At 43.6% G+C, this 22,543-nt stretch overlaps 1 protein-coding gene across 1 annotated transcript; it reads left to right on the forward strand.

Moving 5' to 3' along the window:
- Positions 1-19,726: 19,726 nt before the first annotated feature.
- LOC311125497 (E3 SUMO-protein ligase ZBED1-like) lies at positions 19,727-21,874 on the forward strand. The gene is made up of 2 exons (XM_084199542.1): positions 19,727-20,953; positions 21,108-21,874. The coding sequence occupies exons 1-2, from the start codon at positions 19,773-19,775 to the stop codon at positions 21,772-21,774; spliced, it is 1,848 nt and encodes a 615-aa protein (XP_084055668.1). The 5' UTR covers positions 19,727-19,772; the 3' UTR covers positions 21,775-21,874.
- Positions 21,875-22,543: the final 669 nt, after the last annotated feature.

The raw sequence follows: 22,543 nt of genomic DNA on the forward strand, positions 1-22,543 counted from the left end.
TACTCTCTAGGATGGACAATAACAGAATAAAGGATATTAGTCACTACTCTCTAGGATGGACAATAACAGAATAAAGGATATTAGTCACTGCTGTCTAGGATGGACAATAACAGAATAAAGGATATTAGTCACTGCTGTCTAGGATGGACAATAACAGAATAAATGATATTAGTCACTACTCTCTAGGATGGACAATAACAGAATAAAGGATATTAGTCACTGCTGTCTAGGATGGACAATAACAGAATAAAGGATATTAGTCACTGCTGTCTAGGATGGACAATAACAGAATAAAGGATATTAGTCACTACTCTCTAGGATGGACAATAACAGAATAAAGGATATTAGTCACTGCTGTCTAGGATGGAAAATAACAGAATAAAGGATATTAGTCACTGCTGTCTAGGATGGACAATAACAGAATAAAGGGAGAGGATGAAGTAAAGTTGGCTGACACACACAAACACGAACTCATCTCTAAAGCCTAAATGGAACTCAGCTATAACCATGTTGTACAGATCCAGATACTGTAGATGGAGAGGTATGCAGAACTGCCCTGAAGGATCCAGATAGTGTAGATGGAGAGGTATGCAGAACTGCCCTGAAGGATTCAGATACTGTAGATGGAGAGGTATGCAGAACTGCCCTGAAGGATCCAGATAGTGTAGATGGAGAGGTATGCAGAACTGCCCTGAAGGATTCAGATACTGTAGATGGAGAGGTATGCAGAACTGCCCTGAAGGATCCAGATAGTGTAGATGGAGAGGTATGCAGAACTGCCCTGAAGGATTCAGATACTGTAGATGGAGAGGTATGCAGAACTGCCCTGAAGGATCCAGATACCGTAGATGGAGAGGTATGCAGAACCGCCCTGAAGAATTCCTATTTGTGTCCAAATGGCTCCCTATATATAGTGCAATATTATATACAGTGGGGGAAAAAAGAATTTAGTCAGCCACCAATTGTGCAAGTTCTCCCACTTAAAAAGATGAGAGAGGCCTGTAATTTTCATCATAGGTACACGTCAACTATGACAGACAAAATGAGAAAAACTAGAAAATCACATTGTAGGATTTTTAATGAATTAATTTGCAAATTATGGTGGAAAATAAGTATTTGGTCAATAACAAAAGTGTCTCAATACTTTATTATATACCCTTTGTTGGCAATGACACAGGTCAAACGTTTTCTGTAAGTCTTCACAAGGCTTTCACACACTGTTGCTGGTATTTTGGCCCATTCCTCCATGCATATCTCCTCTAGAGCAGTGATGTTTTGGGGCTGAAGCTGGGCAACACGGATTTTCAACTCCCTCCAAAGATTTTCTCTGGGGTTGAGATCTGGAGACTGGCTAGGCCACTCCAGGACCTTGAAATGCTTCTTACGAAGCCACTCCTTCGTTGCCCGGGCGGTGTGTTTGGGATCATTGTCATGCTGAAAGACCCAGCCACGTTTCATATTCAATGCCCTTGCTGATGGAAGGAGGTTTTCACTCAAAATCTCACGATACATGGCCCCATTCATTCTTTCCTTTACACGGATCAGTCGTCCTGGTCCCTTTGCAGAAAAACAGCCCCAAAGCATGATGTTTACACCCCCATGCTTCACAGTAGGTATGGTGTTCTTTGGATGCAACTCAGCATTCTTTGTCCTCCAAACACGACGAGGTGAGTTTTTACCAAAAGGTTCTATTTTGGTTTCATCTGACCATATGACATTCTCCCAATCCTCTTCTGGATCATCCAAATGCACTCTAGCAAACTTCAGACGGGCCTGGACATGTACTGGCTTAAGCAGGGGGACACGTCTGGCACTGCAGGATTTGAGTCCCTGGCGGCGTAGTGTGTTACTGATGGTAGGCTTTGTTACTTTGGTCCCAGCTCTCTGCAGGTCATTCACTAGGTCCCCCCGTGTGGTTCTGGGATTTTTGCTCACCGTTCTTGTGATCATTTTGACCCCACGGGGTGAGATCTTGCGTGGAGCCCCAGATCGAGGGAGATTATCAGTGGTCTTGTATGTCTTCCATTTCCTAATAATTGCTCCCACAGTTGATTTCTTCAAACCAAGCTGCTTACCTATTGCAGATTCAGTCTTCCCAGCCTGGTGCAGGTCTACAATTTTGTATCTGGTGTCCTTTGACAGCTCTTTGGTCTTGGCCATAGTGGAGTTTGGAGTGTGACTGTTTGAGGTTGTGGACAGGTGTCTTTTATACTGATAACAAGTTCAAACAGGTGCCATTAATACAGGTAACGAGTGGAGGACAGAGGAGTCTCTTAAAGAAGAAGTTACAGGTCTGTGAGAGCCAGAAATCTTGCTTGTTTGTAGGTGACCAAATACTTATTTTCCACCATAATTTGCAAATAAATTCATTAAAAATCCTACAATGTGATTCTCTGGAGAAAAAAATGCTCAATTTGTCTGTCATAGTTGACGTGTACCTATGATGAAAATTACAGGCCTCTCTCATCTTTTTAAGTGGGAGAACTTGCACAATAAATACTTTTTTCCCCCACTGTATATGCCCTGATCAAAAGTAGTAAACTATACCGGGGATAGGATGACCTTTGGGACACATTTGTTTCCCTCTCAAATTCCCTTTATTCCCCTCATTGGATCCAACACATGGAGCTGAACCAGGGCTTTCTTCGACAGACACTCAGGAGCTGAACCAGGGCTTTACTTCGACAGACACTCAGGAGTTTTACCAGGGCTTTACTTTGACAGACACTCAGGAGTTAAACCGGGGCTTTACTTTGACAGACTCTCAGGAGCTGAACCAGGGCTTTTCTTCGACATACACTCAGGAGCTGAACCAGGGCTTTTCTTCGACAGGTATTCAGGAGCTGAACCAGGGCTTTTCTTCGACAGGTATTCAGGAACTGAACCAGGGCTTTTCTTCGACAGGTATTCAGGAACTGAACCAGGGCTTTTCTTCGACAGACACTCAGAAGCTGAACCAGGGCTTTACTTTGACAGTGTCACGCCCTGGCCTTGAGAGGCCTGTTGTCTTTAGTTGGTTTGGACAGGGTGTGAGGATCTATGTTAGAATTTCTATGTTTAGGATCTAGATGTGTAATTCTAGGTTTGGCCGGGTGTGATTCCCAATCAGAGGCAGCTGTCGCTCGTTGTCTCTGATTGGGGATCATACTTAAGTAGCCTGTTTGCCTACCTTAGTTGTGGGATCTTGTTCCGTGTTAGGCTTGTATGTACACTGCTCAAAAAAATAAAGGGAACACTAAAATAACATATCCTAGATCTGAATGAATGAAATAATCTTATTAAATACTTTTTTCTTTACATAGTTGAATGTGCTGACAACAAAATCACACAAAAATTATCAATGGAAATCAAATGTATCAACCCATGGAGGTCTGGATTTGGAGTCACCCTCAAAATTAAAGTGGAAAACCACACTACAGGCTGATCCAACTTTGATGTAATGTCCTTAAAACAAGTCAAAATGAGGCTCCGTAGTGTGTGTGGCTTCCACGTGCCTGTATGACCTCCCTACAACGCCTGGGCATGCTCCTGATGAGGTGGTGGATGGTCTCCTGAGGGATCTCCTCCCAGACCTGGACTAAAGCATCCGCCAACTCCTGGACAGTCTGTGGTGCAACGTGGCGTTGGTGGATGGAGCGAGACATGATGTCCCAGATGTGCTCAATTGGATTCAGGTCTGGGGAACGGGCGGGCCAGTCCATAGCATCAATGCCTTCCTCTTGCAGGAACTGCTGACACACTCCAGCCACATGAGGTCTAGCATTGTCTTGCATTAGGAGGAACCCAGGGCCAACCGCACCAGCATATGGTCTCACAAGGGGTCTGAGGATCTCATCTCGGTACCTAATGGCAGTCAGGCTACCTCTGGCGAGCACATGGAGGGCTGTGCGGCCCCCCAAAGAAATGCCACCCCACACCATGACTGACCCACCGCCAAACCGGTCATGCTGGAGGATGTTGCAGGCAGCAGAACGTTCTCCATGGCGTCTCCAGACTCTGTCATGTCTGTCACATGTGCTCAGTGTGAACCTGCTTTCATCTGTGAAGAGCACAGGGCGCCAGTGGCGAATTTGCCAATCTTGGTGTTCTCTGGCAAATGCCAAACGTCCTGCACGGTGTTGGGCTGTAAGCACAACCCCCACCTGTGGACGTTGGGCCCTCATACCACCCTCATGGAGTCTGTTTCTGACCGTTTGAGCAGACACATGCACATTTGTGGCCAGCTGGAGGTCATTTTGCAGGGCTCTGGCAGTGCTCCTCCTGCTCCTCCTTGCACAATGGCGGAGATAGCAGTCCTGCTGCTGGGTTGTTGACCTCCTACGGCCTCCTCCACGTCTCCTGATGTACTGGCCTGTCTCCTGGTAGCGCCTCCATGCTCTGGACACTACGCTGACAGACAGAGCAAACCTTCTTGCCACAGCTCGCATTGATGTGCCATCCTGGATGAGCTGCACTACCTGAGCCACTTGTGTGGGTTGTAGACTCCGTCTCATGCTACCACTAGAGTGAAAGCACCGCCAGCATTCAAAAGTGACCAAAACATCAGCCAGGAAGCATAGGAACTGAGAAGTGGTCTGTGGTCACCACCTGCAAAACCAGTCCTTTATTGGGGGTGTCTTGCTAATTGCCTATAATTTCCACCTGTTGTCTATTCCATTTGCACAACAGCATGTGAAATGTATTGTCAATCAGTGTTGCTTCCTAAGTGGACAGTTTGATTTCACAGAAGTGTGATTGACTTGGAGTTACATTGTGTTGTTTAAGTGTTCCCTTTATTTTTTTGAGCAGTGTATTTAGCCAGAGGACTTCACGTTACGTTGTTTCTTGTTTTGTTTATGTTTATTGAGTTTAATAAACATGTTTGCATAACCACGCTGCACCTTGGTCTGACCCGTCTCTCAACGATGGTGACAGACAGATACTCAGGAGCTGCTTCATCTCCTTTCTCTCTTTCCTTCCACTGAACAGGAGTGAGATGGTCAAATCTGGCATCCCACTGCCTCACCTTGAAATCTGTCTCTGCTGCCGTCAACTGAGGAACACAGAGCAGAATACTAATCCAGATGTAGACAACTACATGTAATGGGAAGTCTATGGTGTTTTTTTCTATCAATATACACTGAGTGGACAAAACATTAGGAACACTATTACTGAGTTGCATCCCCTTCTGCCCTCAGAACCGCCTCAGTCCATCGGGGCATGGACTCTACAAGGTGTCAAGCGTTCCACAGGGATGCTGGCCCCATGTTGACTCCAATGCTTCCCACAGTTGTGTCAAGTTGGCTGGATGTCCTTTGGGTGGTGGACCATTCTTGTTACACACGGGAAACTGTTGAGCGTGAAAAACCCAGCAACGTTGCAGTTCTTGGCACACTGGCACCTACTACCATACCCCGTTCAAAGGCACTTAAATATTTTGTCTTGCCCATTCACCCTCTGAATGGCACATATGCACAATCCCATTTTTCTATTGTCTCATGGCTTAAAAATCCTTCTTTAACCTGTCTCCTCCCCTTCATCTACACTGATTGAAGTTGATTTAATAGGCAACATCAATAAGGGATCATAGCTTTGACCTGGATTCACCTGGTCAGTTTATGTCATGGAACGAGCAGGTGTTCCTAATGTTTTGTCCGCTCAGTGTAAGACTACGGATTCCTTTTTAAAAACAGAGATTTTCCCCTGATTCAAACAGTCACTTTACTTTCCATTGTGTGTGTAGACGTGTTGTTGGTGGTCATGTGGGATAAAGTCACCTCAAACGGCCTCCAACAGCAGCCCTTGGATGTGACTGAGAACACAAATGAAGACAACCAGAGCATACACATAACCATGTTTTATTTTATGGCTCTAGAGACAACTTATTGCTGTGTTGCTGTCTCTCTCTCTCTCTCTCTCTCTCTGGGAAAGAGAAGAAATATTGACAACTACATCCAGAAAACAGTCGTTATCCCTGCTCAGCTGTTTCCCTCAGCCTTTTGCGCCTGAATCATTTTTTTTTGTTCACACTGGGCTGAAGTGTGTTCGGCTTTCTTTCACACTGACAACTGTGTGAAGTCAACCGTGTGAAGTCAACCGTGTGAAGTCAACCGTGTGAAGTCAACCGTGTGAAGTCAACCATGTGAAGTCAACCATGTGAAGTCAACCATGAGAAGTCAACCATGTGAAGTCAACCATGTGAAGTCAACCATGTGAAGTCAACCATGTAAAGTCAACCGTGTGAAGTCAACCGTGTGAAGTCAACCGTGTGAAGTCAACCATGTGAAGTCAACCACGTGAAGTCGTGTGAAGTCAACCGTGTGAAGTCAACCGTGTGAAGTCAACCGTGTGAAGTCAACCATGTGAAGTCAACCATGAGAAGTCAACCGTGTGAAGTCAACTGTGTGAAGTCAACCATGTGAAGTCAACCATGTGAAGTCAACTATGTGAAGTCAACCATGTGAAGTTAACCATGTGAAGTCAACCGTGTGAAGTCAACCATTTGAAGTCAACCGTTTGAAGTCAAACGTGTGAAGTCAACCATTTGAAGTCAACCGTGTGAAGTCAACCGTGTGAAGTCAACCGTGTGAAGTCAACCATGTGAAGTCAACCACGTGAAGTCGTGTGAAGTCAACCGTGTGAAGTCAACCGTGTGAAGTCAACCGTGTGAAGTCAACCATGTGAAGTCAACCATGTGAAGTCAACTATGTGAAGTCAACCATGTGAAGTTAACCATGTGAAGTCAACCGTGTGAAGTCAACCATTTGAAGTCAACCGTTTGAAGTCAACCGTGTGAAGTCAACCATTTGAAGTCAACCGTGTGAAGTCAACCGTGTGAAGTCAACCATGTGAAGTCAACCATGTGAAGTCAACCATGTGAAGTCAACCATGTGAAGTCAACCGTGTGAAGTCAACTGTGTGAAGTCAACCATGTGAAGTCAACTATGTGAAGTCAACCATGTGAAGTCAACCATGTGAAGTCAACCGTGTGAAGTCAACCATGTGAAGTCAACCGTGTGAAGTCAACCGTGTGAAGTCAACCATGTGAAGTCAACCATGTGAAGTCAACCATGTGCAGGTTTTTTCTTGTTCTTCTGATGTTATGTCCCTTTATAAAAGCATGACCCTTTATATGAACATGTCCCTTTATAAAAGCATGTCCCTTTATATGAACATGTCCCTTTATAAAAGCATGTCCCTTTATAAAAGCATGTCCCTTTATATACAGTTGAAGTCAGAAGTTTACATACAGCTTAGCCAAATACATTTAAACTCAGTTTTTCACAATTCCTGACATTTAATCCTCGTAAAAATTCCCTGTCTTAGGTCAGTTAGGATCACCACTTTATTTTAAGAATGTGAAATGTCAGAATAATAGTAGAGAGAATGATTTATTTAAGCTTTTATTTCTTGAATCACATTCCCAGTGGGTCAGAAGATAAAATACACTCTATTAGTATTTGGTAGCGTTGCCTTTACATTGTTTAACTTGGGTCAAACGTTTCGGGTAGCCTTCCACAAGCTTCCCACAATAAGTTGGGTGAATCTTAGCCCATTCCTCCTGACAGAGCTGGTGTAACTGAGTCAGGTTTGTAGGCCACACACTTTTTCAGTTCAGCCCACAAAAGTTCTATAGGATTGAGGTCAGGGCTTTGTAATGGCCACTCCAATACCTTGACTTTGTTGTCCTTAAGCCATTTTGCCACAACTTTGGAAGTATGCTTGGGGTCATTGTCCATTTGGAAGACCCTTTTGCGACCAAGCTTTAACTTCCTGACTGATGTCTTGAGATGTTGCTTCAATATATCCATATAATTTTCCTTCCACATGATGCCATCTATTTTGTGAAGTGCACCAGTCCCTCCTGCAGCAAAGCACCCCCACAGCAAGATGCTGCCACCCCTGTGCGTCACGGTTGGGATGGTGTTCTTCGGCTTGCAATTTCCCCCTTTTCCTCCAAACATAACGATGGTCATTATGGCCAAACAGTTATATTTTTGTTTAATCAGACAAGGGGACATTTCTCCAAAAAGTACGATCTTCGTCCCCATGTGCAGTTGCAAACCGTAGTCTGGCTTTTTTATAGGGGTTTTGGAGCAGTGGCTTCTTCCTTGGTGACGGCATTTAAGGTTATGTTGATATAGGACTAATTTTACTGTGGATATAGATACTTTTGTACCTGTTTCCTCCAGCATCTTCACAAGGTCCTTTGCTGTTGTTCTGGGATTGATTTGTACTCACGAAAGTACGTTAATCTCTAGGAGACCGAACGCATGTCCTTCCTGAGCGGTATGACGGCTGAGTGGTCCCATCGTGTTTATACTTGCGTACTATTGTTTGTACAGATGAACGTGGTACCTTCAGGCGTTTGGAAATTGCTCCCAAGGATGAACCAGACTTGTGGAGGTCAACAATATTTTTTCTGAGGTCTTGGCTGATTTCTTTGATGATGTCAAGCAAAGAGGCATTGAGTTTGAAGGTAGGCCTTGAAGTACATCCACAGGTACACCTCCAATTGACTCAAATTATGTCAATTAGCCTATCAGAAGCTTCTAAAGCCATGACATCATTTTCTGGAATTTTCCAAGCTGTTTAAAGGCACAGTCAACCTAGTGTATGTGAACTTCTGACCCACTGGAATCGTGATGGAGTGAATTATAACTGAAATAATCTGTCTGTAAACAATTTTTGGAAAAATTACTTGTGTCATGCACAAAGTAGATGTCCTAACCGACTTGCCAAAACTATAGTTTGTTAACAAGAAATTTGTGGAGTGGTTGAAAAACGAGTATTAATGACTGTAGGCATGTACCTTTATATAAAACATTTCACTTTATATATTGATTGGGAGTCCAATAGGGCGGCGCACAATTGGCCCAGCGTCGTCCGGGTTTGGCTGGTGTAGAACGTCATTGTAAATAAGAATTTGTTCTTAACTGACTTGCCTAGTTAAATAAAGGTAAAAAACAAATATACATAAACATGCCCCTTTATATAAACACGTCCCTTTCTATAGACATGTCTTTTTATATAGGCATGTACCACCTTCCGGAGACATTTGAAACCCCACCTCTTTAAGGAATACCTGGGATAGGATAAAGTAATCCTTCTACCCCCCCTTACCCCACCCCCAAAAAAAATTTAAAATAAAGAAATACAAATAAAAGATAAACAAACAAACAAATAAACAAAACAATATGTAAAGTGGTTGTTCCACTGGCTATCAGGTGAAGGCACCAAGTGGTAAGTCGCTCTGGTTAAGAAGAACTCTAAATGACGTAAATGTAAATGTAATATATGTCCCTTTATATAGGCATGTCCCTTTATATAAACATGTCCCTTTATATAAACATGTCCCTTTATATAAACATGTCCCTTTATATAAACATGTCCCTTTATATAGGCATGTCCCTTTATATAGGCATGTCCCTTTATATAGGCATGTCCCTTTATATAAACATGTCCCTTTATATAGGCATGTCCCTTTATAAAGGCATGTCCCTTTATATAAACATGTCCCTTTATATAGGCATGTCCCTTTATATAGGCATGTCCCTTTATATAAACATGTCCCTTTATATAAACATGTCCCTTTATATGAAACCTTCCCTTTATATAAACATGTCCCTTTATATAAACATGTCCCTTTATATAAACATGTCCCTTTATATAAACATGTCCCTTTATATGAAACTTTCCCTTTATATAAACATGTCCCTTTATATAAACATGTCCCTTTATATAAACATGTCCCTTTATATAAATATGTCCCTTTATATAAACATGTCCCTTTATATAAACATGTCCCTTTATTTAGCATGTCCCTTTATATAAACATGTCCCTTTATATGAAACTGTCCCTTTATGTAGGCATGTCCTTTTATAGAAATATGTCCCTTTATATAAACATGTCCGTTTATGTAGGCATGTCCCTTTATATAAACATTTTATTTTTTATTTTTATTTAACCTTTATTTAACCAGGAAGGGCTCATTGAGATTAAAATCTCTTTTTCAAGAGCGTCCTGGCCAAGATAGGCAGCACCAAGTCATTACAAAAAATTACAGACAGACAACATGAAAAACTACAAGTAATCTAGTAAAAACCATTCATGAATTCACAAGAGTATAACAATATCAAAAACAGCAAATTAAAGACATTGACAGGTCAGGGAATCAGCCTCAAAATCCTTCATCAGAGATTTAAAAACACCAATCGGGACAAGTTCTTCCAGTTGAAAATTATTTTGTAAGGTGTTCCAAGACGATGGCGCAGAGTACATAAAAGACCTTTTACCAAATTCAGTTCGGACATTTGGAACAGTTAGCAGGATAAAGTCCAGTGAACGAAGAGAGTACCCACCACATTTCTGAACAATAAAAATGCCCAAATAAAAAGGTAGTAAACCCAAAATGGCTTTGTAAATAAAAGTATACCAGTGACTGAGCCTACGAGTGACTAGAGAAGGCCAGCCAACCCTGGTATACATGTCCCTTTATATAGGCATGTCCCTTTATATAGGCATGTCCCTTTATATAAACATGTCCCTTCATATAAACATGTCCCTTTATATAAACATGTCCCTTTATATATGCATGTCCCTTTATATAGGCATGTCCCTTTATATAAACATGTTCCTTTATATGTTAATGTCCCTTCATATAGGCTTGTGCCTTCATATAAACATGTCCCTTTATATAGGCATGTCCCTTCATATAAACATGTCCGTTTATATATGCATGTCCCTTTATATGGGCATGTGCCTTCATATATTCACTGTGGATAAAATTGTTCTCAAACTTCTATCCCAGCTGGGACGTGACTGTTGTTTAAATCAGTATCACACAAGACATGCAGCCAGAGGTCTCTTCCCAGTCCCCAGGTCCAGAACAGAGGCTGGGAAACACACAGTAATAAATAGAGCCATGACTAGATGGAACTCTCTGCCACCAAAGGTAACTCAAGCTAGCAATAAAACCAGATTCAAAAACCGATAAAGAACACCTTGCAGCATGACGGGGACTGTGAAGAGACACACAGACATTTTAATGCATTTTCTATTGCATTTTACATTGCATTATGTATTGTATTAGGTATTTGATACGTGGATGAGATACGACTGTGATACGTGGTTGTCTCGCCTGGCTATCTTAAGATGAATGCACTAGCTGTGGGTCACTCTGGATGGGAGCATCTGCTGAATGGCTGAATTGTATTGTTAAATTAAATTAAATAAAAAATGTGTATTGTAAATGTAGTGCTATGTATATTTATGTATATTATGTATATACAGCCTGGAATCGAACCAGCGGTCTAAGACACTACATCTCAGTGCTTGAGGCGTCACTACAGACCCCCTGGTTCGATTCCAGGCTGGATCACAACCGGCCGTGATTGGGGGTCCCATAGGGCGGCGCACAATTGGCCCAGCGTCGTCCGGGTTTGGCCGGTGTAGGCCATCATTGTAAATAAGAATTTGTTCTTAACTGACTTGCCTAGTTAAATAAAGGTAAAAAAAAAAAGAATATGTGAACTTTCATGTGCCTTAACTTGTATGGCATCTGTAAGTACGAATACATTTGTTAAATTCGAGCCTAGTTGGTTTAGCCACTGAAAAAGACAGGAATCTTCCCGCTGGCCATGATTGGCTGAGATAATGGATGGGCCGGACTTGCCGAAAGATGAGTTTGGATTGGTCTGCCATGTAGCAAGCTTCTGTCTATAACATGAACTGCTCCGTATGTGTGGATAATCCTTGCTACTGTGGCTTTTTTTTAAAGATACAGTATAACGTTAGCTATGGAGAACTGCCAAGGTACTGCTCTCAACAACATGGCTGCCCTGAATTTAGCAGGCGCTATCGGCAAAGATCAGTGGGAAAAAGTTGTAATGTACTACTTTCTGCACACGGTCAGTGTGAACCGGAGTGACTTGACACAATTTGGGCCAAACAAGCTGTGCAAACAAAACGTTAAAGGGGTTCCAGTGAAGCGTTCATCCATGTATACGGGTGTGTTTGTGGGTGATTACATTTTACATTTTACATTTTAGTCATTTAGCAGACGCTCTTATCCAGAGCGACTTACAGTTAGTGCATACATCATTTTATATTTCATACCCCCTGTGGGAATCAAACCCACAACCCTGGCGTTGCAAACGCCATGCTCTATCAACTGAGCTACATCCCTGCCAGCCATTCCCTCCCCTACCCTGGACGACGCTGTGCCAATTGCGCGCCGCCCCATGGGTCTCCCGGTCGCGGCCGGCTACGACAGAGCCTGGATTACGGCCATCTACTGTATTTAATGAACAAGTTTTTCCTTATTGTAGGCTACTATTTCCACCACTTTCAGTCTTGAAATCTTTGGTTGTTTACTACACTACCGTACTCACTCTGTTTAGCACATGGCCTCACATGGTCTACCCTGCCACTACCGTACTCACTCTGTTTAGCACATGGCCTCACATGGTCTACCCTGCCACTACCGTACTCACTCTGTTTAGCACATGGCCTCGCATGGTCTACCCTGCTAGCCTACCCTGCCACTACCGTACTCACTCTGTTTAGCACATGGCCTCACATGGTCTACCCTGCCACTACCGTACTCACTCTGTTTAGCACATGGCCTCACATGGTCTACCCTGCCACTACCGTACTCACTCTGTTTAGCACATGGCCTCACATGGTCTACCCTGCCACTACCGTACTCACTCTGTTTAGCACATGGCCTCACATGGTCTACCCTGCCACTACCGTACTCACTCTGTTTAGCACATGGCCTCACATGGTCTACCCTGCCACTACCGTACTCACTCTGTTTAGCACATGGCCTCACATGGTCTACCCTGCCACTACCGTACTCACTCTGTTTAGCACATGGCCTCACATGTGAATCCTTAAAGAGATGGGTGGGGCTAAGGCTTAAGAGGGTGTGAACGACGCTGAATGGGTGTAGACCAAGAAGAACTCTCCAGTAGGTGCACCAAAACGTTAAAGGGACATTTTGTTAAAAGTGGGGTTACAAGTTGATCAACTTTCAAAGCAGAATTACTTTCCCATTGTTCATCAACTGTAGTGTATGATATACCATTTTCCCTACTTTTATCCAACGTAAAAAAACACAATTTAAAAGGTTGCAACATAAGTCTGAAAAGAGGTGGTCGGTCACATATATACATAGCATTCACACTGATATAAGGGCTAGGCCTACTGTAAATTGCGTTAACGCTGAGCATGGACATGCCAAATGTCGTCAATAAGCAAGATTAAATTCACTAAAAACAGAGTGAATAGTTCTAATCAAATTCTAAACAAAACGAAACAACAACTTGTTTGAAATAGTCTGTGTCTAAATACATTTACAGTCACCATAATTGCTTCCCATGGTCATATAATATTAAAACAACGCAGACTATGGAGGGTTTTACGCACATCCAAACTTTTCACAGTAGCCGGATAAAGATCCAATATCAATAGAAACTCACCGTTATACTGCTCCCAAATACAGTTGAAGTCGGAAGTTTACATACACCTTAGCCAAATACATTTAAACTCAGTTTTTCACAATTCCTGACATTTAATCCTAGTAAGAATTCCCTGTTTTAGGTCAGTTAGGATCACCACTTTATTTTAAGAATGTGAAATGTCAGAATAATAGTAGAGAGAATGATTTAGTTCAGCTTTTATTTATTTCATCACATTCCCAGTGGGTCAGAAGTTTACATACTCTCAATTAGTATTTGGTAGCATTGCCTTTAAATGTTTAACTTGGGTCAAACGTTTCGGGTAGCCTTCCACAAGCTTCCCACAATAAGTTGGGTGAATTTTGGCCATTTCCTCCTGACAGAGCTGGTGTAACTAAGTCAGGATTGTAGGCCTCCTTGCTCGCAAACGCTTTTTCAGTTCTGCCCACAAATGTTCTATAGGATTGAGGTCAGGGCTTTGTGATGGCCACTCCAATACATTGACTTTATTGTCCTTAAGCCATTTTGCCATAACTTTGGAAGTATGCTTGGGGTCATTGTCCATTTGGAAGACCCATTTGCGACCACGCTTTAACTTCCTGACTGATGTCTTGAGATGTTGCTTCAATATATCCACATAATTTTCCTTCCTCATAATGCCATCTATTTTGTGAAGTGCACCAGTCCCTCATGCAGCAAAGCACCCCCACAGCATGATGCTGCCACCCCTGTGCGTCACGGTTGGGATGGTGTTCTTCGGCTTGCAATTTCCCCCTTTTCCTCCAAACATAACGATGGTCATTATGGCCAAACAGTTATATTTTTGTTTAATCAGACCAGGGGACATTTCTCCAAAAAGTACGATCTTCGTCCCCATGTGCAGTTGCAAACCGTAGTCTGGCTTTTTTATAGGGGTTTTGGAGCAGTGGCTTCTTCCTTGGTGAACGGCATTTCAGGTTATGTTGATATAGGACTAATTTTACTGTGGATATAAATACTTTTGTACCTGTTTCCTCCAGCATCTTCACAAGGTCCTTTGCTGTTGTTCTGGGATTGATTTGTACTCACGAAAGTACGTTGATCTCTAGGAGACCGAACGCATGTCCTTCCTGAGCGGTATGACGGCTGCGTATTCCCATGGTGTTTATACTTGCGTACTATTGTTTGTACAGATGAACGTGGTACCTTCAGGCATTTGGAAATTGCTCCCAAGGATGAACCAAACTTGTGGAGGTCTATAAAAAATGTTTTCTGAGGTCTTGGCTGATTTCTTTTGATTTTCCCATGATATCAAGCAAAGAGGCACTGAGTTTGAAGGTAGCCCTTGAAAAACATCCACAGGTACACCTCCAATTGACTCAAATTATGTCAATTAGCCTACCAGATGCTTCTAAAGCCATGACATAATTTTCTGGAATTTTCCAAGCTGTTTAAAGGCACAGTCAACTTAGTGTATGTTAACTTCCGACTTCAACTGTACATGTCCTGGAAAGTTTGCTGTTACTTACAACAGTCATGCTAATCACATTAGTGCACGTTAGCTCAACCGTCCCATATACGGGACACCGATTCCAAAGAGGTTAAGAAGCCTTTTGGACCTAGGGTGGCTGGAGTCTTTGACTAGGGTGAAAATTTGACAATTTTTAGGGCCTTCCTCCTGGTATAGAGGTCCTGGATGGCAGGAAGCTTGGCCCCAGTGACGAACTGGGCCGTACGCACTACCCTCTGTAGTGCCTTGCGGTTGGAGGCCGAGCAGTTGCCATACCAGGCAGTGATGCAAACAATCAGAATGCTCTCGATAGTGCGGCTATATAACTTTTTGAGGATCTGAGGACCCATGCCAAATCTTTTCAGTCTCCCGATAGGCTTTGTCGTGCCCTCTTCATGACTGTCTTGGTGTGTTTGGACCATGATAGTTTGTTGGTGATGTGGACACCAAGGAACTTGAAGCTCTCAACCTGTTCCACTACAGCCCCGTCAATGAGAATGGGGGCGTGCTCAGCCCTCTTTTTTTTCCTGTAGTCCACAATCATCTCCTTTATCTTGATCACGTTGAGGGAGAGGTTGTTATCCTGGCACCACACGGCCAGGTCTCTGACCTCCTCCCTATTGGCTGTCTCATCTTTGTCGGTGATCAGGCTTACCACTGTTGTGTCGTCAGCAAACTTAATGATGGTGTTAGAGTCGTGCCTGGCCATGCATTCATGGGTGAACAGGGAGAACAGGAGGGGACTGAGCATGCACCCCTGAGGGGCCCCCGTGTTGAGGATCAGTGTGGCAGATGTGTTGTTACCTACCCTTACCACCTGGGGGCAGCCCGTCAGGATTTCCAGGATCCAGTTGCAGAGGGAGGTGTTTAGTCCCAGGGTCCTTAGCTTAGTGATGAGCTTTGAGGGCACTATGGTGTTGAACGCTGAGCTGTAGTCAATGAATAGCATTCTCACATAGGTGTTCCTCTTGTCCAGGTGGGAAAGGGCAGTGTGGAGTGCAATAGATATTGCATCATCTGTGGATCTGTTGGGGCGGTATGCTAGTAGGAGTGGGTCTAGGGTTTCTGGGATGATGGTGTTGATGTGAGCCATGACCAGCCTTTCAAAGCACTTCATGGCTACAGATATGAGTGCTATGGGTCGGTAGTCATTTAGGCAGGTTATCTTAGTGTTCTTGGGCACGGGGACTATGGTGGTCTGCTTGAAACATGTTGGTATTACAGACTCAGTCAGGGACATGTTGAAAATGTCAGTGAAGACACATGCCAGTTGATCAGCGCATGCTCTGAGTACACTTCCTAGTAATCTGTCTGGCCCTGCGGCCTTGTGAATGTTGACCTGTTTAAAGGTCTTACTCACATCGGCTACACATCGTCCGGAACAGCTGATGCCCTCATGCATGCTTCAGTGTTGCTTGTATGATATACAATTTTCTACCTCTGAGTATCTACTTTTATCCAATGTAAAAAACACCTATTATCATCCCCTCTCCTCTCCTCTCCTCTCCTCTCCTCTCCTCTCCTCTCCTCTCCTCTCCTCCTTGACTCCATCCTCACCTCACTTCTCCTCCTTGACTCCATCCTCACCTCACTTCTCCTCCTTGACTCCATCCTCACCTCACTTCTCCTCCTTTCCTCCCTTCCTCTCATTTTACTCTCCTCTGCAATCCATTAGGTCTGCTGGATGGAGAGATCTGATATTCATTATGTCCATACCAAAAGCATCTTACTACAAGGTTTGACATAGGAGAAACAACTGAAATAGATTTGGGCAGGTATTAACAACAACAAGAAAGGGGAAAATAAAGACTCCTCCAGAGTGTATCCTGTTTAGATCTGGAGGGTTTATTTGACCGCAAGATGAAAGGAATGAAGCCTGTTTGGAAAACAAGATGGTGGACTTACTTCACCATCCTGTTTATGTTATGCCCCCACATAGAGCTGTCGTGGTCACAACATTTCATCAGCCGGTGATTGTCAAGCAAATAACTGTCAGTCTCACAATACTTGACCGTCAATTAACATAAACACATTTAGCATCTCCAAGCCATTTTAAAAAGTCGAATAAATCCATGAAATATAGCCTACACCTTCACAATAAATCCATTATTAATTTTAGACAAGTTTAAATGTAGTCTATTTCAGACGAAAGTAATAGCATACTCTGAGTTGTCCTTATGTTAGGTCCTGATGTGACTATGCCAAATGGCTGTGGGCTACAATAGTTCATTTAGCAGACAAGATTTGCTTATATTTGCCATGGCATTCTTTTATAGTATTTGACAGTATAAAGAATAAAATTGAACAAAGCTGAATAAAATAGAGAAGCTGATGGGATCATTTTTAGTAGAGGTCATCACTGTGTTTTCTCATGCAATGCATAGCCTATGGAAATGTTGCTCAACACGAACTCATGGCCTCTCATGAAATGTTTGATTTGATTTTCGATTACATTTGCATTGATGTCAGAGTGATTACGGGGACAATAGAGCGCTGCGTACCAGGCAGTTAGCAAGTTTGGTAGGCTGCTAATGACCATCAGCAGCATCAGACCTTGGAGAAGCCTAATTACCATGACTAAACGGTCACGTGGAATTTGACTGCCTTCACGACCCACATCTCAAAGTCAGTAAGAATTTAGAGCAAATTTGCTAACTTATGAATATAGCAGGCTACCTACAAGTATATGTTGTATTCTTGACAGACAACCATAAATGATCATAAACTGAATATGTTACCTGTCATCTTGGCTCTTTGGGTTATACAGAAGCAGGGCTCTTTGGGTTATACAGAAGCAGGGCTCTTTGGGTTATACAGAAGCAGATCAAGAGATGTAACCATGTGCTGCATTAACACAGTAAGAGGATGGAAAGGAGTATTAAAGACTACAGCAGAACGTATAAGAAGTCATGGCTCCCCTTCCTCTGCGGAAGCATAGTTCCCGCTCAGCCCAGTCAAAACTGTTCGCTGCTCTGGCACCCCAATGGTGGAACAAGCTCCCTCACGACGCCAGGACAGCGGAGTCACTCACCACCTTCCGGAGACATTTGAAACCCCACCTCTTTAAGGAATACCTGGGATAGGATAAAGTAATCCTTCTACCCCCCCTTACCCCACCCCCCCCCCAAAAAAAACAAAAAAAACATTGTAAAGTGGCTATAAGGTGAATGCACCAATTTGTAAGTCGCTCTGGATAAGAGCGTCTGCTAAATGACGTAAATGTAATGTAAATGTAAATGGCCATCGTAACAACATGAGCGAGTTGGGTCGACCATCGTCAAAAATGATCAGCCTCGTCTTTGCCCCCACATCATCATGGAATTATAATTTTGGAGATATTTCACAGTACATGACAAGCACAAGGATAAAGGAATTTCAGAATGAATATTCCTTCCCCATCCCATCTCAGGCTCTACACTAAAACAAATGAGGTGGAAGTCGGTGTTAACACCACTTGTGCGTCCCAAATGACACCCTATTCCCTATGTGGTGCGCACTACTTTAGACCAAATGGACCCTATGGTGAAAAGTGGTAAAGCACTATATAGGGAACAGGATGGCATTTGGGATGCAACCCCGTGAATACATTAGGCCTGCATCACATGCTGCGTGTAATCAATTAGGCTATTTAGTTTCAGGTGCAGATTGTGACTTTGTATAATTTAACGGGGCGCCTGATTGCATTCATACAGGTAGCTAGGGCACAGTCTGCGTCCACAATGCCACCCTATTATTGCCTGCATAGTGCACTACTTTTGATCAGAGTCTACACTGTCTAGGTAATAGGGTGCAATTTGAGGTGCGACCCGTGCCCTAGCTACCATTTCTCAGTATTTCACTGCTGATCTTCAGGGTCGCACGCAGGCTTTCCCTTGATTACTGCGTCAGTGTTACGGCACACTGCTCACAGACACACACACACACACACACACACAGCATGCACGCGCACACAAGCGCATTAACACGCGCACACAAGCACACACACAAACACACCCATGTTGGTAGAGAGGAATACAAATTCATACCACTGACTTTGTTATTTAGCTCAACTCTGCCTGTAGAGACGAGGCAGGGCAAAGTTGTCAAGAATAATGTGTATTCACAAACGAATCAGATGGCAAACAGAATGAAACAAAAAATACCACCAAAATGAACTCAAACCTATAGACTCAGTCTCTTAAACACAAATTACAATGCAAAATCAAGACTGTTTTAGTCAAGAAACCATGGGGGCTCTATTCAATCCGCATTGAGGAAATTCAGCTTTACAGCGTGATTGAAATGTAAAGGTCATGTTCCCGCGTTAGCGATACTGCATTCACGGTAAACGCTGCATACGTCGGCTCGATCGGAAATTACCTTTACATTTCTGTCGCGGCGATCTGTAACGCTTCAGCGATACGGATGGAATTGAGCCCCAGGTGTTTGTGGGTTACAGCGTTGTTTCCCAATCCTGGTCCAGGGGGCGGGTTAGTGTTAACCCTAACTCTAACCGGGTGACAGTGTTTCCTGGTCCCGGGGATCTTACTAGTGATGGGTCATGCGCACAAGCATCGGCTCTGAGAGCCGGCTCTTTGTAGTGAATCAGAAGAGCCGGCTCGCATCGAGTGAGAGCCGGCTCCCAGTTTTTTGCCCATTCGCTGCTTAGGTTTCACTTTCACAGAGGTCTGTTATGATTGGCCAGCATGGCGACCAGCATGCGGCATTCACGTGAGAATTAAGGATGTGTAAACAGAGAGGGGGCGGGGCAGACACACCACTTGACTCCACTGCAAGTGAAGAGAGAGACAGAGCGGACTGAGGAGCGTGTGTGCGTCTTGCATTGTCGTGTCGTTTAACTATGAGTGACACTAGAAAGCGAAGCAGCATCTGGCTGCAGTTTAAAGATATTGGGAACAAGAAAGCAGAGTGCCTTCACTGCAAAACGAAGGTCACTATAAGAGCAGGTTCCACCACAAACCTGCATAGACATACAAGAACTGTCCATCCTACAGTGCAGTTAGAGGAGAGAGGGCAAGCCAGCTCACCATCTACTGATCCTGGTGTGTCTCATACCAGAACAACAGCTGCTGTAACGTCTACTGCCATCCCCATGCGTGCAAGTATAACCTCTCCTACTGCAACTCAAAGCAAAATAAGTCAGTTTTTACCTAAACTGATGACCCCAGCCAAACAGCACAGTATTGATGATGAGTTGGCTAAAATGGTAGCTTCTGATTTTCAACCCTTTTCCATTGTGGAGGACAAAGGAATGAAAAACTTTGTCAAAGCCCTAAATCCCACATACACTCTACCCAGTAGAAAAACACTTTCCCAAACAATGATCCCAAAACTATATGACACAGAACGTGCATTATGGCAAGAAAGGGTGACAAAAGCTCCATCAGTTTGCCTGACAACTGACTGCTGGACCTCCAGAACAACCTGCTCTTTCATGTCTGTCACTTGCCACTTTATTGAAGATTACAAGATGACATCTTGCCTTCTGGACTGCTTCGAGTTCACCGACAGACACACTGCAGAAAACTTGGCAGTGGAGCTACTAAGAGTGGCAAAAGAGTGGCAAGTAGAGGACAAAGTGGTGTGCTGTGTGAGTGATAATGCTGCAAACATCACCAAAGCCATAAAAGTTTTGAAGTGGACCCATCACCCATGTCTGGCGCATACACTAAACCTGGTGGTTAGAGATGCTCTGAAGGTGATCAAAACAACCGTGGATAAGGTGAAGGCTGTTGTGGAGTTTTTCCACAAAAGCACAGTAGCAGCACAGAAGCTAAAGTCCACACAGCGCCAAATGGGGATTCCTGAACTGAGGCCCAAACAAGAGTGTGCCACCAGGTGGAACTCAACATTTGATATGTTGAAACGAATGCTTGAAATAAAAGATGCCATCATCTCCACCCTGGCCCTCATCAACGCATCTATTGAGCCATTAAGCCAAGAGGAATGGGAGCTGGTGAAAGAGGTCTGCGCCGTCCTGCAACCATTCCAGGAGGTGACTGTGGAGATAAGTGCAGACAGGTACCTAGAACCATTGAAGCATTGTTTTCTCTACTACTATTCAGTCACTATTATACATTGCAAACACAACACATACAGTATAATGCATCACGTATAATATGCCACATACTTTTAAAAAACTAAATTCTAAAAGTTGCTGTTTTCTCTCCTTCAGCTATGTCACAGCCTCGAAAATGCTCCTGCTTTGCAAAGGTCTGCAGCTGGTGACAGCCGAGAACCAATGGACAGTAACTGTGCAGAAAGTGAAGGAATTAGTTGCAGCTCTTTGTTCAGCCATGGACCGCAAATTTCTGCGGATGGAGTACAACACTGTCCTTTCAGAAACTACCTTATTGGATCCAAGGTTTAAAAAACTTGCCTTCAGTGATCGTAGAGCTGTTGATGAAGCTCTTCAGAGGATTAGTGCAGCAGCAGCAGCAAAATGCACCCCCAGCAGCCAGCCAGCTCCACCATTACAGGGCCAAGTGGAGGAGGAGCAGCAAACCTCTGCTGTTTGGAGGCTTTTTGATGACAGAGCTACAGGAGATGCTTCAAGGAGAAATCCGACAGCTGATGCTATAATGGAGGTGAGGAGCTACCTTGAGGAGCCCCTCATCCAGAGAGCAGAAGACCCACTGAGCTGGTGGCAGGCCAAGGCCTCAGTCTTTCCACTCCTGGTGAAGGTGATGGAGGGGAGACTATGTATTGTTGCCACATCAGTTCCTTCTGAGAGAATCTTCTCCAAAACAGGGCAGATACTCACGGAGAGGCGAAATCGTATCAGGCCTATCAGCCCATCCAAGCTGAGGCATCTGATCTTCCTGAATGCCAACCTGCCCTGAGGACTAATGCTGTTTGCTGGAGTTTGGTTCTGGTTTTGATTCTGTTCTGTGGATTTGTTTGAAGTTTATTGTTAATTTGTGCAATAAAAAAGTTTAATTGAAATAAACAAATGTAAGAGTGGTTTTGTCACAGAATAAATGCACAGAATTAGGCATTATAAGGTCTCTCATAAAAACACTGAAAGCAAAAGGGTTTTCAACACATAAACCATGATTTTTTTTCAAAGTTAAGGTAAAATATAGGCTACAAAAGATCCTAAATAAAGAGCCGTTCGGGAGTCGAAAGAGCCGGCTCTTCTTTGGGAGCCGAGTCAAAAGAGCCGGCTCTCAGAAAAGAGCCGAACTTCCCATCATTAGATCTTACTACGACCAGGAACCCAGTGTAGCTTATTCTACTACGGTAACCACTTGATGGGTTGTCTCTTATGAAATCAGAGAACGGCTTATGGGTGGAGCCTATGTACTGCATCTGTACATTTTAAGTGGCAGATTGAGATTTAATAAATGTAACGTGGGGGATTTAACCGTAAGTAAACATTCCTCGTGTAGCCGACCTACACCCATGGGAATAAGCAGGCCAGAAATATCTACAAATAGGCTTTATTCACAAACACAGTGTGACGAGTACTGAGTGTACGAAGAGGCAGGACGCAGACGCAGGAATTAACGAGGTCAAGGTTTACTTAAACAATGACAAAGAGAAATAACAACGAGTAAACGACACGAAGCTAAACAATCACACACAACATCTTCCAGAACAGTCCAGGGC

This window comes from Coregonus lavaretus (genome assembly GCF_964263955.1).
Source record: "Coregonus lavaretus genome assembly, contig: HAP1_SCAFFOLD_832, whole genome shotgun sequence".
Taxonomy (NCBI): domain Eukaryota; kingdom Metazoa; phylum Chordata; class Actinopteri; order Salmoniformes; family Salmonidae; genus Coregonus; species Coregonus lavaretus.

Bases quoted from the DNA above. Each gene is read 5' to 3' on its own strand.
- LOC311125497 (XM_084199542.1), top strand. From the start codon at position 19,773: ATGAGTGACACTAGAAAGCGAAGCAGCATCTGGCTGCAGTTTAAAGAT. The intron at 20,954-21,107 runs GTACCTAGAACC...TCTCTCCTTCAG, and splicing joins GTGGAGATAAGTGCAGACAG to CTATGTCACAGCCTCGAAAA.